At 35.4% G+C, this 21,053-nt stretch overlaps 1 protein-coding gene across 5 annotated transcripts in view; it reads left to right on the top strand.

Annotated features, from left to right (window-relative positions):
- PPP2R5C (protein phosphatase 2 regulatory subunit B'gamma) overlaps positions 1 to 21,053 on the top strand; it is an 86,490-nt gene that overhangs the window by 55,358 nt on the left and 10,079 nt on the right. For 3 of the 5 annotated variants that reach the window (XM_030041534.2, XM_041128869.1, XM_030041550.2), the window contains 9 exons: positions 6,132 to 6,242; positions 6,847 to 6,939; positions 7,037 to 7,167; positions 9,697 to 9,756; positions 13,443 to 13,551; positions 15,713 to 15,766; positions 18,489 to 18,659; positions 19,224 to 19,351; positions 20,876 to 20,977. In XM_030041534.2, the coding sequence (XP_029897394.1) occupies positions 6,132 to 6,242; positions 6,847 to 6,939; positions 7,037 to 7,167; positions 9,697 to 9,756; positions 13,443 to 13,551; positions 15,713 to 15,766; positions 18,489 to 18,659; positions 19,224 to 19,351; positions 20,876 to 20,977 (959 nt within the window). The remainder of the gene's footprint in view (positions 1 to 6,131; positions 6,243 to 6,846; positions 6,940 to 7,036; positions 7,168 to 9,696; positions 9,757 to 13,442; positions 13,552 to 15,712; positions 15,767 to 18,488; positions 18,660 to 19,223; positions 19,352 to 20,875; positions 20,978 to 21,053) is intronic. The other 2 variants (XM_041128867.1, XM_030041540.2) reach the window with 2 other exon arrangements.

Genomic DNA, 21,053 nt, shown 5'->3' with positions numbered 1-21,053 from the left:
AATTGCCAGTGTTTTGCTGGGAGCATGCAGCATCTGACAATTCTTTCAGTGAATTTAAAGTGCTTCTTATGTACAAGGTTCTAAAGGGCGTGGGGTTTCCTTGCATGGGACTTACACAGCCCTGCAATAGATGCTGTCAGTGAAGGCACTTGGACTGGTATTTTGAGGTTAAATTCAGATCGCAATTTTTTAGGCTGCTTTTATGGAACAATTTTCTCTTGGTCATCTGTTCTGAAACAACTGTATTCTTCTTGCAGTAGTAGTAGTGGCTTCTTTTTTTCAGGCATGTATGTGTAGGTTGAGGTGTACTTTTGCTAAGTTCCAGCAGTGGATTTGAGTTGATTGTGTGGATTTTAAGGAAAAATAAATCTAATGTCTTTGTGTACTTTAAGACTCTTCCAGGAAATGTAAGTTGTATGCTATTACTGCCACTGGATTATATTAATAAAGAATAGTGTTTTCAGTAAAATTATGAGAGTGAGCAAGAAATACTTGGATTTGAGAGTGGTTCTTGGTTTGGAAAGTTTGTGGAGTTGGTAGTTGGCATAGGAATTAGGATTTTACTGTGCCATTCTGTTCAACTTCACAATTTGGAGGTTACTCATTTATGTATGAGTATATACCGATATACATGTGTATCTATGTGTGTGTGTCTTTTTGGTTTTGCTAACGTGTTATTTAGGCCAGACGCTTAGGGCAATGAATTTCACAAGTTACCTGTTTAATAATAATAAAATAATATTTTTCTTTTTCAATAGCTTCGAATCTTCTTTCTCCCTGACAAGAGAAGCATCTACCTTATCATCTGGTTCTTCTTTATTCTTTATAATTCTAGAGCTGAAGTCATGCCTGTTCACTCCACCCTCACCCTTCTTTTTTTGCTTCAAGTGTCCTGGGCTAATTTATAGTAAGGTCTTGTCTTTAAGCTATATATTTATCTAATGACTTAGTTCAATTATTTAGTCTTTAGCATAAGTCTCCTTTTCAAAAAATATGAGAGAAATTAATTTCTAAAATGGATCTAATGTTATTCTCCAGAGTGGATGCGAGAGTTTCTTCCCTTTTCTTCCTCAAAGAGCCAGCTGACATGTCCTTCAAATTCTTTTTACATTTCTAAGCAGTGATGTGGTGGGAAAGGAAACAGTTCTATTAAACACTTGTATAACAAGTTCCATTTCTCAGGTATAATATAGTACGGTTGGATTGATTAACCTGAGAGCAGGAACTTACCTCTTCTCAAAACTATAAGATGTAGTCAAATATCTGAATAGATCTTGTAAATGTACATAATAAATTTAGCTTTTTTGATCAAAAGCATCTGTTGCAGATTCTTGTTTAGAAAAGAATATATACTTTTTAGCTTGGCCTTTGAAGAAAACGGGGCTTTGACAGTGTTCTGTTGTGTATTTGTCAGAAGCACAGACACTTAGGATATTAGTTTTGTAAAACTTTGTGAGAATTGCTAGCTATGTAGAATACAGACCCAAATTGATGACACTTTCCACCTCCGGGAAGATGGACAGTACCTGGATTGTATCTGTTTTAAGAGGGACTATGAAAGCGAACATCAATGTGAATATTCCCCAGCTAGCTAGCTAGAAGGTATGAGGAGAGCTGAGAGGAAATGAGGGCAGTACTAGATGTAGAGGTCCAGGGTTGAAGTGTTCTGAGAAAGAAGTAGATCAAAAGCATGTATAAATATGGCTTACTTATTTCTGTAGCTCCCAGAATAATCTCCTTCGTGATGATGAGGATGATGATGAACTTGTGGATGGTAAATTAATGTTTTTGTGAAGCACATAGGCTAATACTACTTTTTAAAACTGATAATATATAGGAACAGATCTAATTTTATTCAGCAACTGAAGCAGTTTTCACTGCAGCTTTTCATGCATTATGAAAATTAAATTACATACTCAGTTATACCCATGCAAGGTTGATTTTGTTTGTTTTGGGGCTTTTGCAGGTGTGGTTTTTTGTTTTGTTTTTTTTTACTCTGATCTTTGGTCTAGAATAAGAGATGTTACTGTGAGCAGAAGTATACTGCTTGTGGCTCTATTTAGCTATTAGGATGGCTTTATTCACATAAATATAGAAGGCGCAGACTGTCAGATTATATAGCTTGTCATTCAGAGCTCTTCATGTCAGGCTTCACTCAGGCTGCTCAGCAGAAGGGAGGAGAAAATGTGTAATGATATCTCTGATGCTTAGTTCCTTGAAAATATTCTCCAGTGTTATACAAAATGGGCCACCAGAAAAACAGTGTACATAACTACCATTACAGCAAACATACCTGTGAAGTGGTAAAAATGCAGGTGGTTTGCTTATCCTTTTTTTCTTTGCCCATCCTCTTTAATTATGTCCTTTGGAGTCCAGTATTATCAGTGCTCACAGCACTGAGAATTTTGGCACACTAGACCTGTTTTCATAAAGACTCAAATTTCATAAATTTGGGGGGCGGGGCGGGGCTTGTGGTGTTTTGTTGGAGAGGGTGGGGAGCTGGGGAGGGGACAAGAGAGTCTGAGGTTTGTGCCTTCACTGGGAGATGCTGCACCTTGATTTGAGCAGTTTTGTTCTGTTGGTCAAGGATATAAAACGCAAAACAGATCAGGCTTTATTGATTCCATTGCTCATGGAACAAATTATTTTGGTTTGGGGTTTTAACTCTTTCCATTTGATATTCTCAAAAATAAAAAATATAAAACATTGTACCTAACACCTTACAATGACCAGGCTTTTCTCCTTTGTAGCAGCCTGAGACTTTCTCGTATAGAAAAGGCTGATTGTTCTTCCATTTGTCTAACAACCTTAGCAAGTTTTAAATTTCAAGTCTAGTCTTCCTGGGTTTGTTTTCTTGGAACACCATTGACTATTGTAAACTTTCACGGTATTTTTTTAAACAAAGATTGGAGGTTGTTAGTTGCTTCATGTCCATGCTTTTAAAAAGGGGAACATAAAGATGTTTCAGCTTTACTTTTAATTCTCTGAAATAGTGATTACTCCAATATGGTAGTCTCGGTCTGTATCAGGCCTACATCTCAGTTGCTGAAATAAAGGAATACTCTGAAGAAAAATAGAGCATCAGGATGACCTTTCCTTCATGGGAATATGATGTAAGTCTTGCAGATTTAGCTGATGCAGTTTGATACTGCCTCCCACTGTCTGCTCTGCCATCTGTCAGGTAGTCCTTGTACATATAGTTCTTAGCCCGGCCAGTTAATAGGTAATTCATGGCATTATTTTAAACTGTGAGTGGAGGTGTTAATAAGTCAGAATGCGAAGAGGGAAACATGGCATTCTGTAGTTTTTCCCAGAGTCCCACTAATGATGGGTGGAATGCATTCTTCTACAAAGTAGCATCTTTAAACTGAGACAGCTTCATTTTTCAGAGCTTTTGAGTAATCTTCAAATGATTAGCAAGAAAGCTTTGATGCTGTTTAAAAAAAAAGGGGGGGGCAAGGGGGCAAAAAACCCCCAACCAACCAACCAAAAAAACTCAGTAAAACCTGAGAAAAGAATAAAAATGTGTGTATGGCACATGTGACTATTATCTGTGATGGAATTTGAATGTAATAAAGACTGAAATTGTGGCATAAAGAATAGATTTTAAATGTGATATTGGAGTAGACCTTGCATTCTGAATAGCTACATCATAAACAAACTCAAACTTGTAGGGTTTAGGGTTTGTTTTTGTTTTTTTTTTTTTTTTTAAATTGAGCTGTATTATACACTTGCTGAAAGTGTAGGAACCTTTCAGCTGATGAAATTAAAAAAATGTTCTTTTGCATCCTCAGATAAGACATTCAGTTTGGTGCAAGTTCCGTTTCCCCCCTGCCCCGTAGCTGGTCCTGGAGATGCCCTGTACTGGCATGTTTGCTGAGCCAAGTATTGGCTTTCTTGAAAAGGCTCTATAAATGTTTCTGCTGCTCCTGGTGATGTAGCCTTTTGCAAAGAATGTTCCTTTTCCTGGCAAATGAGCTTCTCTGCCCTGTTGTCTCTTACTTTGCCAGACTTAGGAAATGTATTCTCGTATTTTCCCCTAAATACTTAGAAAAAGACACCTCCAATCTATTACAGCAATAGAATATCAATAGCAATGTATAGGTTAACTCTTACCAGTACTTGTGGTACATATTTAGGACAGAGTATGTGTGCCTTATGGTGAAGCTCCATGCAAGCAGCTGCAGCTGATTTGATAAATCAGTTTTGTGCAGGATGTAGCTCTCCATTCAGCATAGTCACCAGTCTCATTGTGAGCAAATATTTACCAAAATTTAAAGTATCTTAATGTTTTTATAAAGCACAAAATTATCTGTGTATTTGAAAGCTGAATTTACTTTAGTGTTGTAAGAAGGAATAGACTTGAAGAGAATTTCTTTATGGAGCCTAATATACTCAATTGTTACGAAGGGTTAGGACAGTACACCACTGTTTTTATTTTGGCAGTCTTCTCATCATTTCTGCGATGTGTTCCAGCTGCTGAGAGTGAGGCATTTGTCTCAAAGGATCATTTTGAAGCACTGGAGGCAGTTTGGGACCATATACTAATTTGAATCGATTTTTTTATTATTATTCCATACAAAATAAGTTTAGACTGCTTGGTACTGGTTTGATAATGAGTAAGCAACAAAATAGAAGAAGAAAGTCTCTCTTGGGTGCACTTACGTGGCTAAATAGATTACATTTTTCTACCTGCTCAGCAATTTGGTTGTCTCCTACCAACGTCTGCCCTAACTAATACTCTGGATTATAAGTGGAATTAAGGAATTAGTCTCTTTTCAGTACTGACAGCCACAGCTGTCTTGCATGTACAGATAAAGGCTTTCTCAGGTTTTCTTACTGGCATGAACAGAAACATGTTCCCTCCAACTTGCTCACTAAAGTTTTAATCGTTAGATCAGGATGTGAGAACAACCATTTGAATCACTAGCTAGTTGTTCCTTTCTTATGCACAAAGAAGCCAGCTGGTTTTGCTAGCTGTCATTACAGGTGGAGAATTTAGGATTCTGCAGACCTTTTAAATCTTTGCACCATTCTAGGTAAGGTTACTCTTGAGAATGTGTGCTAAATTTATCCCAAAAATCATGTAAGGTTCTGCGCCTCTCCCCTGCCCCAAGCCAACACATGTGTTTTACTTCACGTTTGTGATTACATGCATTGTATAAATTGATATAAATGTGATTATTTCTGATTATATATTTCAAAAAAAACCATTCAAGCTACATGCATTTAGTGATGAGGTTGTTTTGCCTAGAACAGGACATCATAGAAAAGTTTTCTGTCCATATGACAGGAAATGGGGTTTTTGTCTTTATTAGGGACTTTGAAACTCTCCTTGTGTTAAAGGGGTTTGTGAAGAGTACTACTTTGGTTCATACGTAGTATGAAAGTGTGTCTAGACAAGCACTTGGAAACACACAAATATTTTATCTGTGTATATATCAACAACTTGAAAAGCAATTCATCTTTCTAGTCTGCTCTACTTCCATGAGGATAGTAAATGGTTTTCAGGGGTTTGAGAATTCAGATGAAGTGAAAGATTAAAGGATTACAGTGCGTGTTTCTTCCCCCTCAATGCCCCCGTGATGTCAGGTAGATGGACATGGTTTAAGAGAGCTGCTACTAAGAGGAGGAGGTAGGAATTTGGTTTTGAAGTGTTTCCATGTGTGTATACCCACGGTGTGAAATGAAACTAATATTTTACAGAAAAGAACAGTTGTGAGTAATCTTTGTTTTGCATCTCTGCTTCTGACTTCCACTTTTGCAGGTTGTTGCAACGCCTTGTAAAGCGTATATATAAAAAATGTTTGTGTAAACATTTTATATACATTTGCTTGGGCTTTTAAAATGTGTGTGTGTAAAGACATCAGAGCAATATCCTCATAAAACATGTCCCAACAGTAGATTTGTGCTTTAAAGTGTACTGTGTGGAAAAGTGTTATCCAAGTTAGAAATCTTTAAAGAAGATTTAATGTACCTTATTGTTTAAACTACTGGGTTATATAGCTTGTATTTTTGCAAATATCAATTCAAGTAGTTCACGTAAAGAATTCTCAGTCAAAACCATCTTTGAAGTCCTTTTTTTAATCATTCACTTGTTTCAAAGTTCTTAAAGGCATATGTGATTTCAGTTTGCAGTTAATATGTTTCGAACATTACCACCATCTTCCAATCCAACGGGAGCAGAATTTGATCCAGAGGAAGATGAACCAACCTTAGAAGCTGCATGGCCTCATCTACAGGTATTTAATGAAGACTAGGATGTCATAGTCTAACAGAATTTTGACATTAAAGTCATTGTTTATTGACTCAAATTTGTTTAGGTTATGTGTTTATTTCGAGTCAATTACATTTCTCTGCAATATTTAAAATATATTTTTTGAATTTAAAGTGATAATATTTTTTTAAAAATCTTAGTATATTATAGGTTAAAGGTTTGGTTCTTGTGGTACAGATGTAACTTGCGATTTTAAATGAGCTTCTGTTTGTCAGTATGAATGCTTTGATCTGACTCAGGCAGAGCTCTAGATTTCAGAGGTACCATGACAAACAGAGGAGAACAGAGAGTTTTCGAAAAAATTACTTCTGGGCGTGATGAATATTAGATTACTGTATGTCATTTGAGTAAAATTTAGTGATGGAGCTCAGCAGAATTTCAATGCAGTTTAAAGAACCTTAAGTTCTTGTACTTTGTCAGGAGAGGAAGAGCAAAGCTTTTGCTGTGTGGTATATAAATAAAAACACAGTGCTGTTCTAAGCAACTAATTAGTAATTTTGTTAATGTGCTGTTTATTAAATGGTTCCTTGTTTAAAAGACTAATACTGGTTTTTGTTGTTTTTTTTCAGCTTGTTTATGAATTTTTCTTAAGGTTTTTAGAATCTCCAGATTTTCAACCTAATATAGCTAAGAAATATATTGATCAGAAGTTTGTATTACAGGTGAGGTAAAAAAAGAATTTTTAACTTCAAGCTCTAAATTATTTTTACAATGCATTAGATTCAAGTAAAGTGCATCTCTTCTTTTCCCTCTTTGCAGCTTTTAGAGCTCTTTGACAGTGAAGATCCTCGTGAAAGAGATTTTCTTAAAACAACTCTTCACAGAATATATGGGAAATTCTTAGGCCTAAGAGCTTACATCCGGAAACAAATTAATAATATATTTTATAGGTATGTCAGTATCTTTGCATTGTGATGCATGTGATCAGATATACAACTGAAAATACTCGCAAGACAGTGCTAGCAATTTTTTTTAATTCCTAGTAAGTTTATACCCAATATTGCTACATGTAACAATAATTAATACTAGTCTGGGTGATTTAAATTAGGATAGTCTTGCACACAGCATAAATTTGGTAGCTGAAGTTTGAGTTAGTATGTGATTCAGTGGGTGGTTTGGTATCTTTATCTGTGAGGCTTCTTTTCTTATTGGGTATTAGTATTTGTATTACAGTACTGCCTTAACAAAACTTAGCTCTTCATAATGGAGAAGTTGGGCTCAAATCAAATGACAGAGATCTAGAATTTGCTTGAAGGAACGTATTTACTGCCTTTTCTTTCCTCAGAACTCAGATGTACCATTTAGGGCTCATGAAATATTTTTTTAATTGCAATAGAATGAACTGTAGTATTATCCTCGATTAAAAAAAAAAAAAGTAAAGATGAAAAATGAATCCACTCTATTACCAAAGGTCTTTAGAAGTGTGTTTTTACTGCCATTATGTAAAGTGTGAATGCAAGATTGTGGTGCCTTTTTTTTTTTTTAGTCTTTTAGGTGCGGTATACTTCTTTTTTCTACAGTGTTGTATATCAGTTTTACATTCCTTCCATCATGCTTCCCTTTTTCTCTACCACTGTTGTTTTCATCCCAAAATGAATGTATGATGCTACCCCTTTAAGAAAGTAGCAAAAAGCTGCCACATACTTGGTGCCATCTCGTGAATGGCACCCAGCAGTACCAGCTGTAGAGGGAGTTTATCTTCCCTGTCTATGGTAACAAGTAAGTCTTAGAAGAGATACAGAGGGGCTACTTTAAAATAATTAGTAAGCCTTCACTGTCTTGCAGATAACTGCTCTTGACTGGACGTGTCAAGAGCCAGTATGTCCTACCAAAAAAGTACAGGTGTATTTTTCAAACAAAGATGTAAATGATTTTTTTTCTCCACAAATAGATTTTATTAAATTAATTCCAAAATGCATAATTTTGGAAAAATATCTGAAGCAGGTGGTACAACAGCATCACAGCGTATTGTAACGCGCTTCTGAATAGTGTTTTTATTTGCTACTTCTTGCGCTTTACTTACAGGGATAATGGAAGCAAAGTCTTCAAACACGGATAGTTCTGGTGCAAGGCTTTTGAAAGACTAAGAAATGTTCTGGTCATTAGATCAACTTTGTAATAGTTTGTATATAAATATGTTTTCAATCTGAAATGTGTATGGGAGATTATATAATTTGCACTGGAGAGACTACCTTTGTCTACGAAGTTGGGGGGGGGGGTTAAACAGAAAACCTCACTTAATTGTGTAATAGTTAGGAGCTAGAAGTTAAAATTTTGCATCCAAGTGTAAACTAGTGTTCCTGCATGTGAGCACAAGGGAGGAAAGTTGTTTCAATTTCTGTCTTGCATTAGTGGATTGTGCACAATAAGCTCTTAAAGTATGTGTAGAATTTCTCAATATACTTCCTTTCTTACACTTTTTCCTGCAAGTCATCAGTTTGTTACTGTGCTTACCTAAGAAATGTGTGGTCTTTGTTTGTCTTTTAGTCACTGATCAGAATTGCATGAATTCTGTCCGGATAGTGCATTAATTTTATGTTTTTCTACCATAAAAAAATTTTTTTTTCAATTAAACCTTTATGTTCCTGTTAATTTACTCTGAAGCTTCTCGTATCATTGTCTTTAGTTTTGCTTTGAATTGTTGTGCTGTATTCTATGGAAAGGATCTTTAAGGAGAAAAAGCTGTCACATCAAATACTCTGGATTTTAAGTAGCTGTTAATATGTCAGTCTATGACAAATTTTCAAATAAATATTTTTAATGAGTGGAATTATTTTCTCATAAGTGTAAATTTTTATAACTATTTGCAAAATACCTGAAGTTTTGCATAGAACTTTCTCAATAAATTTACACTCGGGTGATTGGGAAGAAGAGCGGAAAGGTGATTGCCTAGTAAATTACAGTGCTCTATCACAAGAAAATTCAGGAAAATTTCACTTCCTCTGTTTATTACAGAGCCTTTTGTATGCACAGTAGACTGTAATGCCAGAGAGCTTTTTAGATCCATAAGTAGTAACTGTTTGAGCACCTTGTGCTTGCATGCGCTGTGGACGGTTGAGTCATGGCATTTGATTATGCCAGATGCTCTTGTGTTATTTTAATATTTAAGGTGTTGTTTGCTGTGTTCAGTTTTGCATTATTAAAATGGCATAGAATACGAGTATTGGAAAAAGCTCAAGTGCATGCTGCTGTGTTAAATGTGGGGGGAAAGAGCAAGCAAGTGTGAAGGTTGAAAGCAACTTGACGTGCTATTGATTCATTTCCACAAAGTTTGTTTTCCACTATGCATTTCTGTTTTCTTTTTATTGAGTGACTAAAACCTCGAAGGTCAAGGCTATCTATAATGTTAAATGGGGATCTTGGTGTTAGATTTGTATCTCTCTTCAGCAGTAACTGAGTAAAACTTTTTATTTATTTAGGTTTATTTATGAAACAGAACATCACAATGGCATAGCAGAATTACTGGAAATACTGGGAAGGTAAGTTGTAGGTTTGTTTAATTAAACTTGCTTGGTCTTCAGAGTAGACTTTAAAAATCAAGTTGGGGATTGCAGATTGCTTTGAGACAAGATTAAAATAGCTTCATATCATGTGTCAAAGCTGTAATGAAGAGAATACATTTTGTGTAAGATTGCAGAAACGCAGCAAAAACTTGAACCTTGTGGCAATGTTTTGGGATGTTGACAGTGTCTTAAATCTTATTTGTTGTCTTATGTTCTAGCTTAGGATCCTTGTAATTAATGTTAGTTGTAAAGCAACTATAAATAACATGTAATGAGTTGAAATTAATTCAAAAATTCTAACATCACTAAATGTGTATTGGGTAAACAAAGGAAGCATAGGTTATGAAATTTCAGAAACCTTCTTCTGTTAATCCCATTATTTTGCAAACTTCAGTGACATATCCGAAAGCCCTTGAAACTAAAATTTTACAACTTAAAGCCAATAGCCTCATCAAAACTAGTGTTTCTATCAACTGATCTCTAATCCATGTGCAAGCTTTTGGTTTTTTATACATTAATACACTTTAAAAGCTTAGTTAGGTTTACTTTATGGTGTTTCCGTATCTTTGCACATAAAAATAACAAGTCAGCAAGAGCAGGTTCTGCAGGGTTGTATCTGGTTGGGCTTTGGGTATCTCCAAGGATGGAGACCCCACAACGTCTCTGGGCAACAGGTTCCCATGTTTGACCACACTCACAATAGAAAGGGTTTTTTTTCTTACATTTGGGTGAAATTTCATGTGTTTCAATTTGTGCCCATTGCCTCTTGCCCTTTAACTGGGCACCACTGAGAAGAGTCTGACTGTTGTCTTCATACCATCCCTTTGCGTATTTGTACATATGGGTAAAATCCCCCTGAGCCTTCTCTTCTCCAGGCTAAACAGCTTTCTCAGCCTTTCTTTGTATGGCAGGTGCTCTAGGCCCTTCGTTATCTTCGTGGCACTTTACTGGACTCCCTCCAGTATGTCCACATTCTTCTTGTCCAGGGGAGCCCAGAACTGGATCGAGCACTCCAGATGTCTCACCAGCACTGAGTAGAGGTGAAGGATCACCTCCCTCAACCTGCTGGCAATGCAGTTCCTAATGCAGCCGAGAATGCTGTTGAAACTGGAAAGATGTTTTAAAATTTTCTAGGTCTACATGTCTGCACAGAATAGTTCTTTAATTTTCAATGAAAGGTTCAATGATTAAAGGAGTTACATATCCATCATTACTTCAGCATACTATAATCAAGTAATACTCATCAAGATATACTGAAGACTATGTAAAGCTTAAATACTAGAACATGGAACTGAATCTTCAAAACTGTTACTTAAGTCAACAGCTTTTTCATTCTTGATTTTGTTAGGTGTTAAGGGAGAAGCTGCTGCCTGCGCATTCACGCACTGATCAAGGAGTTGCACGCACCACACCCGAGACTTCAGTTGCTCGGACCGGAGTCCCTTCGCAGTGGGCAACTCCAGTGAGCCCATAGGCGTCCCTTCTGACTCCTTACGCACACACACTCACCCTCAGGCGCTGCTTCTTTCCTTAGGCTCAACCCTCGTTTCCCTGAAACAGAATCACTAATTAAGGCCTTCAACATAAAAAGCATAATTTATTCAACCTGTGCTGCACAAATGTAGATGGCTTGAGCTGGGTACCTCTGGAGAGGGACCCCAAACACTAAAACACCTGGGCAATTGCACCCTTACAATCTAAGTTCCTGCCCCTCGCACCATAGTCTGGTCCAATAGCAATATTTGGGTCTGGGGTCGTCTTCTCTGTCATTGAGTCCTTTTTCTTGTCTCTAGGCAGGTTCTTTCTCTTTCCTCTTTTTTATGCTACTTGTTACTATGTCTCCTTTTCCTGGCTCAGACCTGCTCTGGGGCTTTCCAAATCTTCTTAACTGCTCTGATCAGAGAATACGTCAACATTAGGCAAAAGCATTAAGCAAGCTATGAGTTCTATTTTATCACGAGCAACTACTTTTAAGCAGCTAAAAGGCCTTAAAGCCCTCCAAAACATATTAGCAGCCTCTATAATTTATATACATTCCTGTGCTATTACAGCCTCACAATCTTATCCCATTATTTCCATGCACTGGTTTGTCTCATTCAGATGTGGTCCGCGTGCTCATGTAGCTCAGCTTTACCACCTTCCACAACATAGGTTAGCTTTAAGTGTTACACATTTAAAAGTTAAGGGTTTTTTTTTTTCCTCAGGCTTCCAAATCAAAATGTCTAGTAGCTAAAATGAGTCTTCCAAGTTGTAACTGTTCTCTATTGGTTATTCTTCCAGGCAATTGAGGAGTTTCACACAGCGTGTTGTTGACATAGAGCTTCTTACGAGTAACAGTTTTTAGTTAGGTTCCTGGGTTTGACTTGTCAGAAGTAACGAGGAATTGAATTTCATGCTGAAGTACTGGATTTCATTCTTTTCCTTTGCTAAGTGCTATATAATACTGGACAAATGAACACTTCCAGTAGGAACTACTAATGTGGCTATGTTTTTTTCCGACAATCATCTCTTGACAGGATTGCAGAATTTCTTCATACTCAATCAAGGCCAAACTTGCCCTACAATTCTGCTCCTCTTTGTGGTTGTTAACCCTTAAAACATCTTGGAGAAGCTTTTTTTTTTTTTTTAAATGAAGTTAATCTATATTTGTTGAGTATGTGGAAGTTGTGGCAAGAACACCATAGGAGTGTTAATGTAGAAATGGGGTTTTGGTATTTAGCACTGAGAGACTTCAGGAGGAATAACCTTGTATCCTCAAAACAGCTGGGCAGTCATTACTAGTGAAAATTATTTTAAGCATGTATGGCAAGGGTGAGCAAGTGTTAATTAGTAAGTCGTAATTCTGGGACATCATCTGATTTGTGAGATCTGATATACATGTAACTTTGAATATTTTAATGTGGTTTTTTTAAGACAAGTTTGGCAGGTTCCTTTTGCTTGGGTGCCTTCTGTCCTTGTTAGTGAAGAGGAATTAATAAAATAGGATTTAAAATAGTAAATGGGCAATAGGATTCTGGATGTTTTAACTGATGTTAATGCTAGCAAAGTAAGTGAACACAAAACACTGTTCTATTCTAGTACTTTGTTTTTAGGTAAAGGTGCCGTTGACCCAGTATTGACCCACATCTACACTCACGTGTAACTGGGATGTTATGTGTTGAGATGCTGTTTGGTTATATGCTAGGGTCTTGCAGAAATAGTAATTTAGTGGAAGTCATGTTTTGACTTGTCTGCTGTCCTGGATTGGTCTCTTCTACATCCAGTCTTTGGTTCATTCTTTTAATTCCATGAAGAAGCTGGGAGAAATGTGTATTCAGAGCTTTGATGAAGTGAATAGTTCATAGTGAAAGTTGGACTCTGAAGTGTAGTTATAGTCATGTATGTTGCTTGGAAGAAGAATTTGGGACCTGTGAAAGACTTGGGTGAGGGATGGGCAGAGGTTGATTTGACTATTCTATTGATTTGTAATCTTTAGAGAACTGGGTCAAAAATTAAATAGTCTCTGGCACATGCTTAATTTGTAAATTTTTCTGTTGCATCATGTTCTCCAGGAGATCACCAAAAAAAAGGGCGCTGAAAACAAGGGTTTTGATATATCCTGTACAGTAGTGCAGATTTTGTATATTTACTGATTTTTATTTTAAAATTTCTTTCCCTGGCAGCATAATTAATGGATTTGCCTTACCATTGAAAGAAGAGCACAAAATATTCCTGTTGAAGGTTTTGTTACCATTGCACAAAGTGAAATCACTCAGTGTTTACCATCCACAGGTAGGTTTTGTTTGACGGTTTTCATACTAGGGTTAAACTAAGTTGTCCTAGAGAGGTCAGGGGGACTCTAGGCATTCCAACATGGATTCTATTCTAAGCTCCAACACTTCACTGATAACTGGACTTGGGGAAATTACTTAATATATGTACCTATAATGCTTCACTTGTTGAGGAAAAGAAAAAAAATTGTGTGTATATAAATAAATATCCTTTTTTGAAAGCACTGGAGTGTTTATAGATGAAATCCATTAAGTAGTTGGTTAATGTGAGACTTCTTGATAATTTGTCCACACACAGAATTTTTTGTTTATCTTGTTCTTGTCTGTAATGTTTAGACATACAAAAATTGAAGAAAAGTATGAGTTTAATGAATGTCATCTACAGACAGTTTTTTCTAAACTACATGAAGAATTTCAGTGGAATTCAGTTTCTTACAACTGTTGATGTTTTGAAATGAAATGGGCATTTACTAGGACATCATTATTTAATTAGATAGATCCTTCTAGAAGTACACAGGAAAAAAAAGGGATATCTGAGATTTATTGTGCTTTTAAACCACCTGTATCTTTTTTGTGCTGAGTTTAGTTCCATTTGGAATTCCTAGAGGAGTGGGAAATCATACAGTGTTAGAGAAAACACAGTATTATTGTGATGTGCTGAAATTTTCTCTATGAAAGGTTGTTAAACAGCTTTGGGTTTTTTTTTAATTTGAAGGTTCAACATTTTCATGTAAAATCAAGTACTCCTAAGTTTTAAGTACCATTTCTTCAAATAAAATTACTGACAACTTGTATTTTTAAGAACACTATTTGTATAATTACAATTCTCTAGCAATTAGAGATGCTTATAAACGTTTGCTTTGGATCTTGCCTACTGGGGCTCCCATCGGTTCCTGTTGAAATAGTAGGCTAGAGTGGCTCCCATTTCAAAAGATTTTTTTTTTTTTTTTTTTTTTCCCCTAATGCTATGAACATAACCTGTTGGGGTGTGGCCAGTCAGACCTTTATTATAATCTGAACTAGTGCAGACATCTGTGATTGCCACCTTTTCTACTTACCTGAGATGGATTGGTCTTCATCTATTCCCCTTAATTCACAACCTAATTCTCCAGAACCTTCAGGTGATTTGCATTTCTCATTACTGTCAGTAAAAGAAGATAGTGACATAGGGATATGTCACTTACATGTCCTGCTGTGAATGAAATGGGAAAGCATTTCATGTGAGCTTAGTGTGTGAAACATCAGAGTAAAACCACAAAAAATCACATTGTAACAGTGGCAGATATTCAGAAGGATTTACTGCCAAATCGAAATATACATGAAGAAAGCTAACTTCTATATTCAATTCAAATTTACTTCAGAATAGTGGAGAACACTGGATGTAATAATCTTTGTCCATTCCTCAAATTACCTAGGGACATTCTTGGTAGCAGTCATCAAAAACTGGAAAGGAATTGGGCTCATCAGCTGAACTTCCATAAATGGAGAGACACTAGAAGAATGATTAAACAGTTCGTGAGGTGTGCAGTGATCCTTCCATTTACTTTGTGACTATTGGCCTATCAAGTGAAAGGGATGTAATAGTTCACCATTCAGGCACAGATAGACAGTCTCATTCTTAGAATTGAAGTTGGTAAATACTGTAATTGAGCCTCAGCTTGCATCAGCTTTACATTAATATGCATAATTATCATTAGTTCTCATATATAGAAAATCTTAATTTTTACAACTGTTCAGTGCATTTTTAACTAACTTAGGTTATGAAATAATAGAAAATACTTATTAAATCAGCATGGGACACAAAAATACTAGCGAGTGGAAAGCACTTTAGAGTACAAGATGGTGATTTTTAAATCCTATGTTTGAAAAGATGGTTTGTGCTGAAATGCAAAGTACTAGGTCTAAAAACAAAGCATCAAATTATGTGTTTGTATTATAACCCAGAAAAAGGCAAGGACAGACTTGGGAAGGTTGGGAAAAATTGGTAAAGCATATTTACCCTTCTGTTGTTTATATTGTCTGCCAAATAATTTTTGTAAAATTACAGAAAAACTATTGTGGGTTTTTTTTAATTCAGTAGTGTTCTCCACTTATGCTAGTGATTTCAAAGTGTATTCAGTTTCATAGTGAGCATTAATAAAAATCTTTTTCTTTTACTGTAGCTGGCGTACTGTGTAGTTCAATTTTTAGAAAAGGACAGCACACTTACAGAACCAGTAAGTTCTTGCTATTATTATATATTTTGGAATATTAATATCTCTTTCATCTGTAGACTGTTTAAGGAGGTTTTGGGAACAAAATATTGATATGTAATAGTTTTTATTAGGAAGAGTCAAATATTTAACCATTTTGATCTATCAAATTCAGTTTTTCCAACAGTTCTTTGGAATGTCCAAAATTAATTAAAACAACATTAAGAGCATACCTTTTACAAACAGGCCAGAGTTTATTCTGCTTATTTTGTTCTGACTGACTGGATATGAGATGGTTGATCCAGAAGCATTTTAGTCAGAAATGAGCTTGCCTGAACTGTATACTGTTTTGAGAGACTGATGTTGTGATGGAACACAGATTTCTGGCACATGGAGCTACCTACTGATGCAAGACTTTTGAGTCAGATCCTGTTCATGACTACCAAGTTTGGACCATAGACAAAACCAGGCTATGGTCTGGCTGCACATAATTGCATAGATGAATACTTTTAATTGTCCTCAATAGTATATAGTGTTTTGCCTCATTGCACCGAATATTAAGTAGGTAAGAACTAATATGTTTAATCTCTAAGCAGCAATCAGTAAAAGGATTGCTACGAAAGAAAGTGCACATTATTAGATTATAACAGTTTCCATTGTAAAATGGGAACTGGGCTTCTTGAAACAAATGAATTATGCAGCTGAGCAAGAGCTCTCTTCTACTTGGAGCTTTTAATATTTGCTAAGATATCAAATCTCAGATGTTCTGTCATTCGTGCTATATGAGATCTTGAAATTTTAGCTTTCTTCCAGACATCAGCTAGAATGTTACATATTTCCTAGTACAAATCTGAACTAATACACATCCGAGTCTGTTTCCCTTTTTGGTCCCAAATTAGTACATGATTACAGCATTCTTTAAAAACTTAACACATGCATCACCAAAGTACTAAGTTCCCCTTCAAAAATTCTGGTCATTACAAAATAAAATGCTTTGCTTCCCCTTATAATTGTCATATGAGACATTTTGACATATTACTAAAAAAATCTGCCTAAGTTTCCCAAGGCGTCATTGAGGACACAGTGTCTGCTTTTGTGATTAAATAATACATACATGAAAGATGCACTGATTTCTCAGTGAGTTGTCTTGTTGGTGATGATACTAAATATTGCTTATAGTTTTTAAATATGAAAAGATGGACTTCTAAAAAATGTCCTCCATTTCAGAAAACAGACTGGGTTTTTTGCCTAAACGAGACGGGGGGAAAAAATGTTATCTGAGAGAAAGGTGAATGGATTGTTGCAAATTTTAAACTATATGAGAAGACAAATATAAACTTTATTTTTAAAGAGTTTTTTTCAAGAAGTCTGTACTGTTTGGGTTGCCTTTTTTTTTTTCCTCCAGTTCTACATTTAGAAGTAAACAAACACTCATATTTTTGTTCTTTATATGGGTTTTCAATCTTTAACCACAAAACAAAAGCATTTATAAACTTATACGTTCAAGGTTGTATTAATTTCTCATCAAAAATACGTAAATTTAAGATTGAGTGCTATGCCAGTCATTTTTAAGTATCTAACGTGGTTTAAATATCCTTTGAAGGAAAATGTCTTCCTATTTGAATATTGTTTGGCACCAAATTGCCACAGATGGAAAACAGTTTTTATAGTAAAAATAAAAAAAATTAAAAATTTTTAAAATATTACACTTTGGTTTGAAAACTGACATCTTTGGGAAAAAATCATCATCCTTTCATAACAAAAACATTTGAGTGTACTTGCATTTTCCTTAAATCAGAAATTGCTAACAGTACAAGAGTCATTATTTCTTCAATATATCTTTGTGTATTTTTGAAGATCCTTGAATAAATTATGATGTAACTGATAACTCCACTAATAAATATATTCGGACACTGTATTTAACTGCTGAACTAGTACCACTTTTCAGACTTAAATTCTTCTGCTTACATACTCAATAGATGAGAGAGTTTGTTTTTCAATTAGACTTCAGAAACATTTCCCACAGATGTGTAGACTCTTTCTGAAGAGTTGTGAGCCAACTGGCAGACAACTTCCTTTTGTCACATTTTAATGGATCCTTTAGTTGTCTCCCCTCCTCCTTTTCTTCCCCCTCCCCGTCTTTTGGATGTTCATGGTTTGTTAGGCAAAAATTGCTTCAGCAAGCTGGGTAAATAATTTAATAATCATGAAGAAAGTTAATTCTGTGATTATAGTAATATAGTCAATTAAATAAAACTCAACATTTAAGAGCAACATGCCTAGAGTAGTTGGTCACCTGTCGATTTGGGTATTTATAGTAAATCTTTTCTTAAAATATAATGATAGAACTTAGTATCTTGAGCTTCAGAGTACGCCTCCAAGAAATTAGATATTGAAAGCTGCTATCACTCAAGTGGCAGATAATTTTCCCCATAGCATACTAGCAAATTTGCACTTTGATTTGGTGATTATGTTAAGTTAGATTTCAGGTTACTTTCTGTAGTCTTTTGATTATTGTTTTTGAACATGTCTTTTAAGTGTGTAACTTTGTTTTCTGAAGAAGTGTTTTTAGACCTATTAACAGTTCTTTCTGTAACACTGAACCATATTTGATCACTGCTGTCACATGGGACAAGAAATCTGGATTTTGTCTTCTGTTTAAAATATCAGACTTCTTAATGAAATATAATTTAGTGCGAGGCAAAGTCAAATTATCATGAAGATTGTGTTCACTTTGTCTCTGCAGGTTGTAATGGCACTGCTGAAATACTGGCCAAAGACTCACAGTCCAAAAGAAGTCATGTTTTTAAATGAACTAGAAGAAATTCTAGATGTGATTGAACCTTCTGAATTTGTAAAAGTTATGGAGCCTCTTTTCAGACAGCTAGCCAAATGTGTGTCCAGTCCACACTTTCAGGTCTGTATTTACTGAATGTACAATAATAAAAGGATTCTTATAAAGCAGACTTGTAAATGGTATTACCTACTATTATTCACAGTAGTGAATTCTATTTGTTGCAAAAAGTCTTCAATTCTGTTTCAAATTTTAGGGATCCAAATGTTAGCTTTATCGTTTCTTTTCAAGAGTGCAGTATGTGCATTCATATTGGGTGATTCACTTCAGTGTTATGCTTAACATAAAAGCTTAAAAGCTCACTGTTTTCAGAAGTACTTGAACCCTTTCAGTACATAGTATTTGCATTTCACTGCTTATAGTAGAGTTCTACAGATACTATTTCTTTGGGAAAACATTCTTTGCTTGAATTTCAGAGTTCATAGGTTATAATTTGAATCATATCCCTATCAATGAGAGGGCAATTTTTCCATCTCTTCATCAGCTCCATGACTCCTATTTGCACTAGAAAAATCCAAATCTAAGTTGCAACTTTTCTTACCTATCCCTTATATTTGCCAAATTTTTCAATTATTTGCTCTTTAAGAGATTGTCTGAAGAAGTGTTCCTTTTTTCATGTCTTCTTAGGTTGCGGAGCGAGCATTATACTACTGGAATAATGAATATATTATGAGTTTAATTAGTGATAACGCAGCAAAGATTTTACCCATCATGTTTCCATCCTTGTACCGGAATTCAAAGACGCATTGGAACAAGTAAGAAGCGCTTGTACAAATAAAAGCCTAGTTTTAGGCTTAAAAGTGGTTCAGATATTTGAGTTGCTAGTTTTAACAGTGTGTTGAGCTGTTCATTCTATGCCATTAAAGTTGCTGGATAAGGAGGAGACTAGGAAGTCTTAAGAATTTAGAAAGGTAGCTTTTCCTTTAAACATTCTTTCCTCCATTAAACAAGAAACAGTGTTGTAGTGCAACTGATCTATGACACATTTTTATTAATATGAAGCAAATTTAGCATTAATCTGTAGTTCAGATACTTCTGAAGACTAACTTTGATTTCTGATCTCTAGCCTCTTTGCTGATTTGCATTTCTTCCACATTCTAGTGGAATATGTTGTAAATCAGGTCATTTTTTCCTTTCCTTTTTTTTTTTTTCTTTTTGTTTATTGTTTTCTTTCTCCATTGACTATTTTCACTTTTTGCCCCACAATAACCTAGTACTTATGCATGAAAACGGTCCTGGTGAGCTCCTTTCTGCAGCTGTTCCATTGTAAAGTGCCTCTTTGAGCTATTGTGCAACTGCTGGGATGGTGAAAGTATCACAGTCTAGCACTGGCCATGAATTGAGGACTGCTGATGGGTTGGCCAAGAATGACTAATCAATCTGCTACTAAACACAGGAAAAGAAATTAAAGATAAAGTGATGTTGAAGTGATTGGTTACTGTCACTAGGTGTAAGCAGTAACAAATAATGTACTCATAAATAAAATTCTGATTCAGTGATGCAATTTTACATAGTAAACGTGAATTGCTGTCAGTTGTTTTTTCTGGCTTTCAAGGCCATGCATTCATTTTATTCTGAGCAGAAGTCATGCTACCCAGTACAGCTGCACTCTTGCTTGTAACTCACATGTATGATACAAAGTAATCATTGAACTGATTGCTTTTTGGATTTAATGATCAGCAATAGGCTACAGACTGGAACTGTAAATTACTCTGTAAAAGTGCTTCATAAAGCAGATTATTTTTGTTCAATTTTTCTGATCTTTTCCACTTCACTTTTCTAACACTTTTCTGAAGAGTCCTGGCATAATTATGCTGTTGCTGTGTGGCAGTTTTCAAAATGAATGGTGTCTTTTCTAGACTCCTTTTAATCACTAACTTTTTTTCCTTGAATTTGTCAGTTGCCAGTAAGTTACTTAAATCAAGATCTTTAATGTCATCTTGCGTTCTCTCTAATAACCCTAGTTTGATTAGTGTCAGCTACTAAATTTCAAAACTAGACCTGTATTGGTACACGTAGAATTAAAAATGAAGTTCAAACATCAAAAGTATGATGAGTAGTACTATAGAGTAAGAAAACTGCATTCAAAGTTGGTAATATTAGTACTTGCATTAGCCCTTTTGAGGGTAAACTGAAACTTCCACTAACTAGTTTTGTTTCCACTTATTCTGAAATGATGTAATTTTCCAGTTATGTAGGCTATTGGCTACTGTTGACCAGAAAAAATAGATTTCAAAGTTTAAAGTACTCTGAGTTTCAACCAGAAGTTTTACTTATAGGACAATACATGGCTTGATATACAATGCTCTGAAACTCTTCATGGAGATGAACCAAAAACTGTTCGATGACTGCACACAGCAATTTAAAGCAGAAAAACTGAAGTAAGTTTTCATGTCAGTGTGTCTGTCTGTTCTTGAATAATTTGTTCAGAGTGCATTAGCTCTGAAAAACTACTGT

Source organism: Aquila chrysaetos, chromosome 2, assembly GCF_900496995.4.
Source record: "Aquila chrysaetos chrysaetos chromosome 2, bAquChr1.4, whole genome shotgun sequence".
Lineage (NCBI taxonomy): Eukaryota > Metazoa > Chordata > Aves > Accipitriformes > Accipitridae > Aquila > Aquila chrysaetos.
Note: the sequence above shows the minus strand (reverse complement) of the source record. Positions and strands in the feature narration are given on the sequence as shown.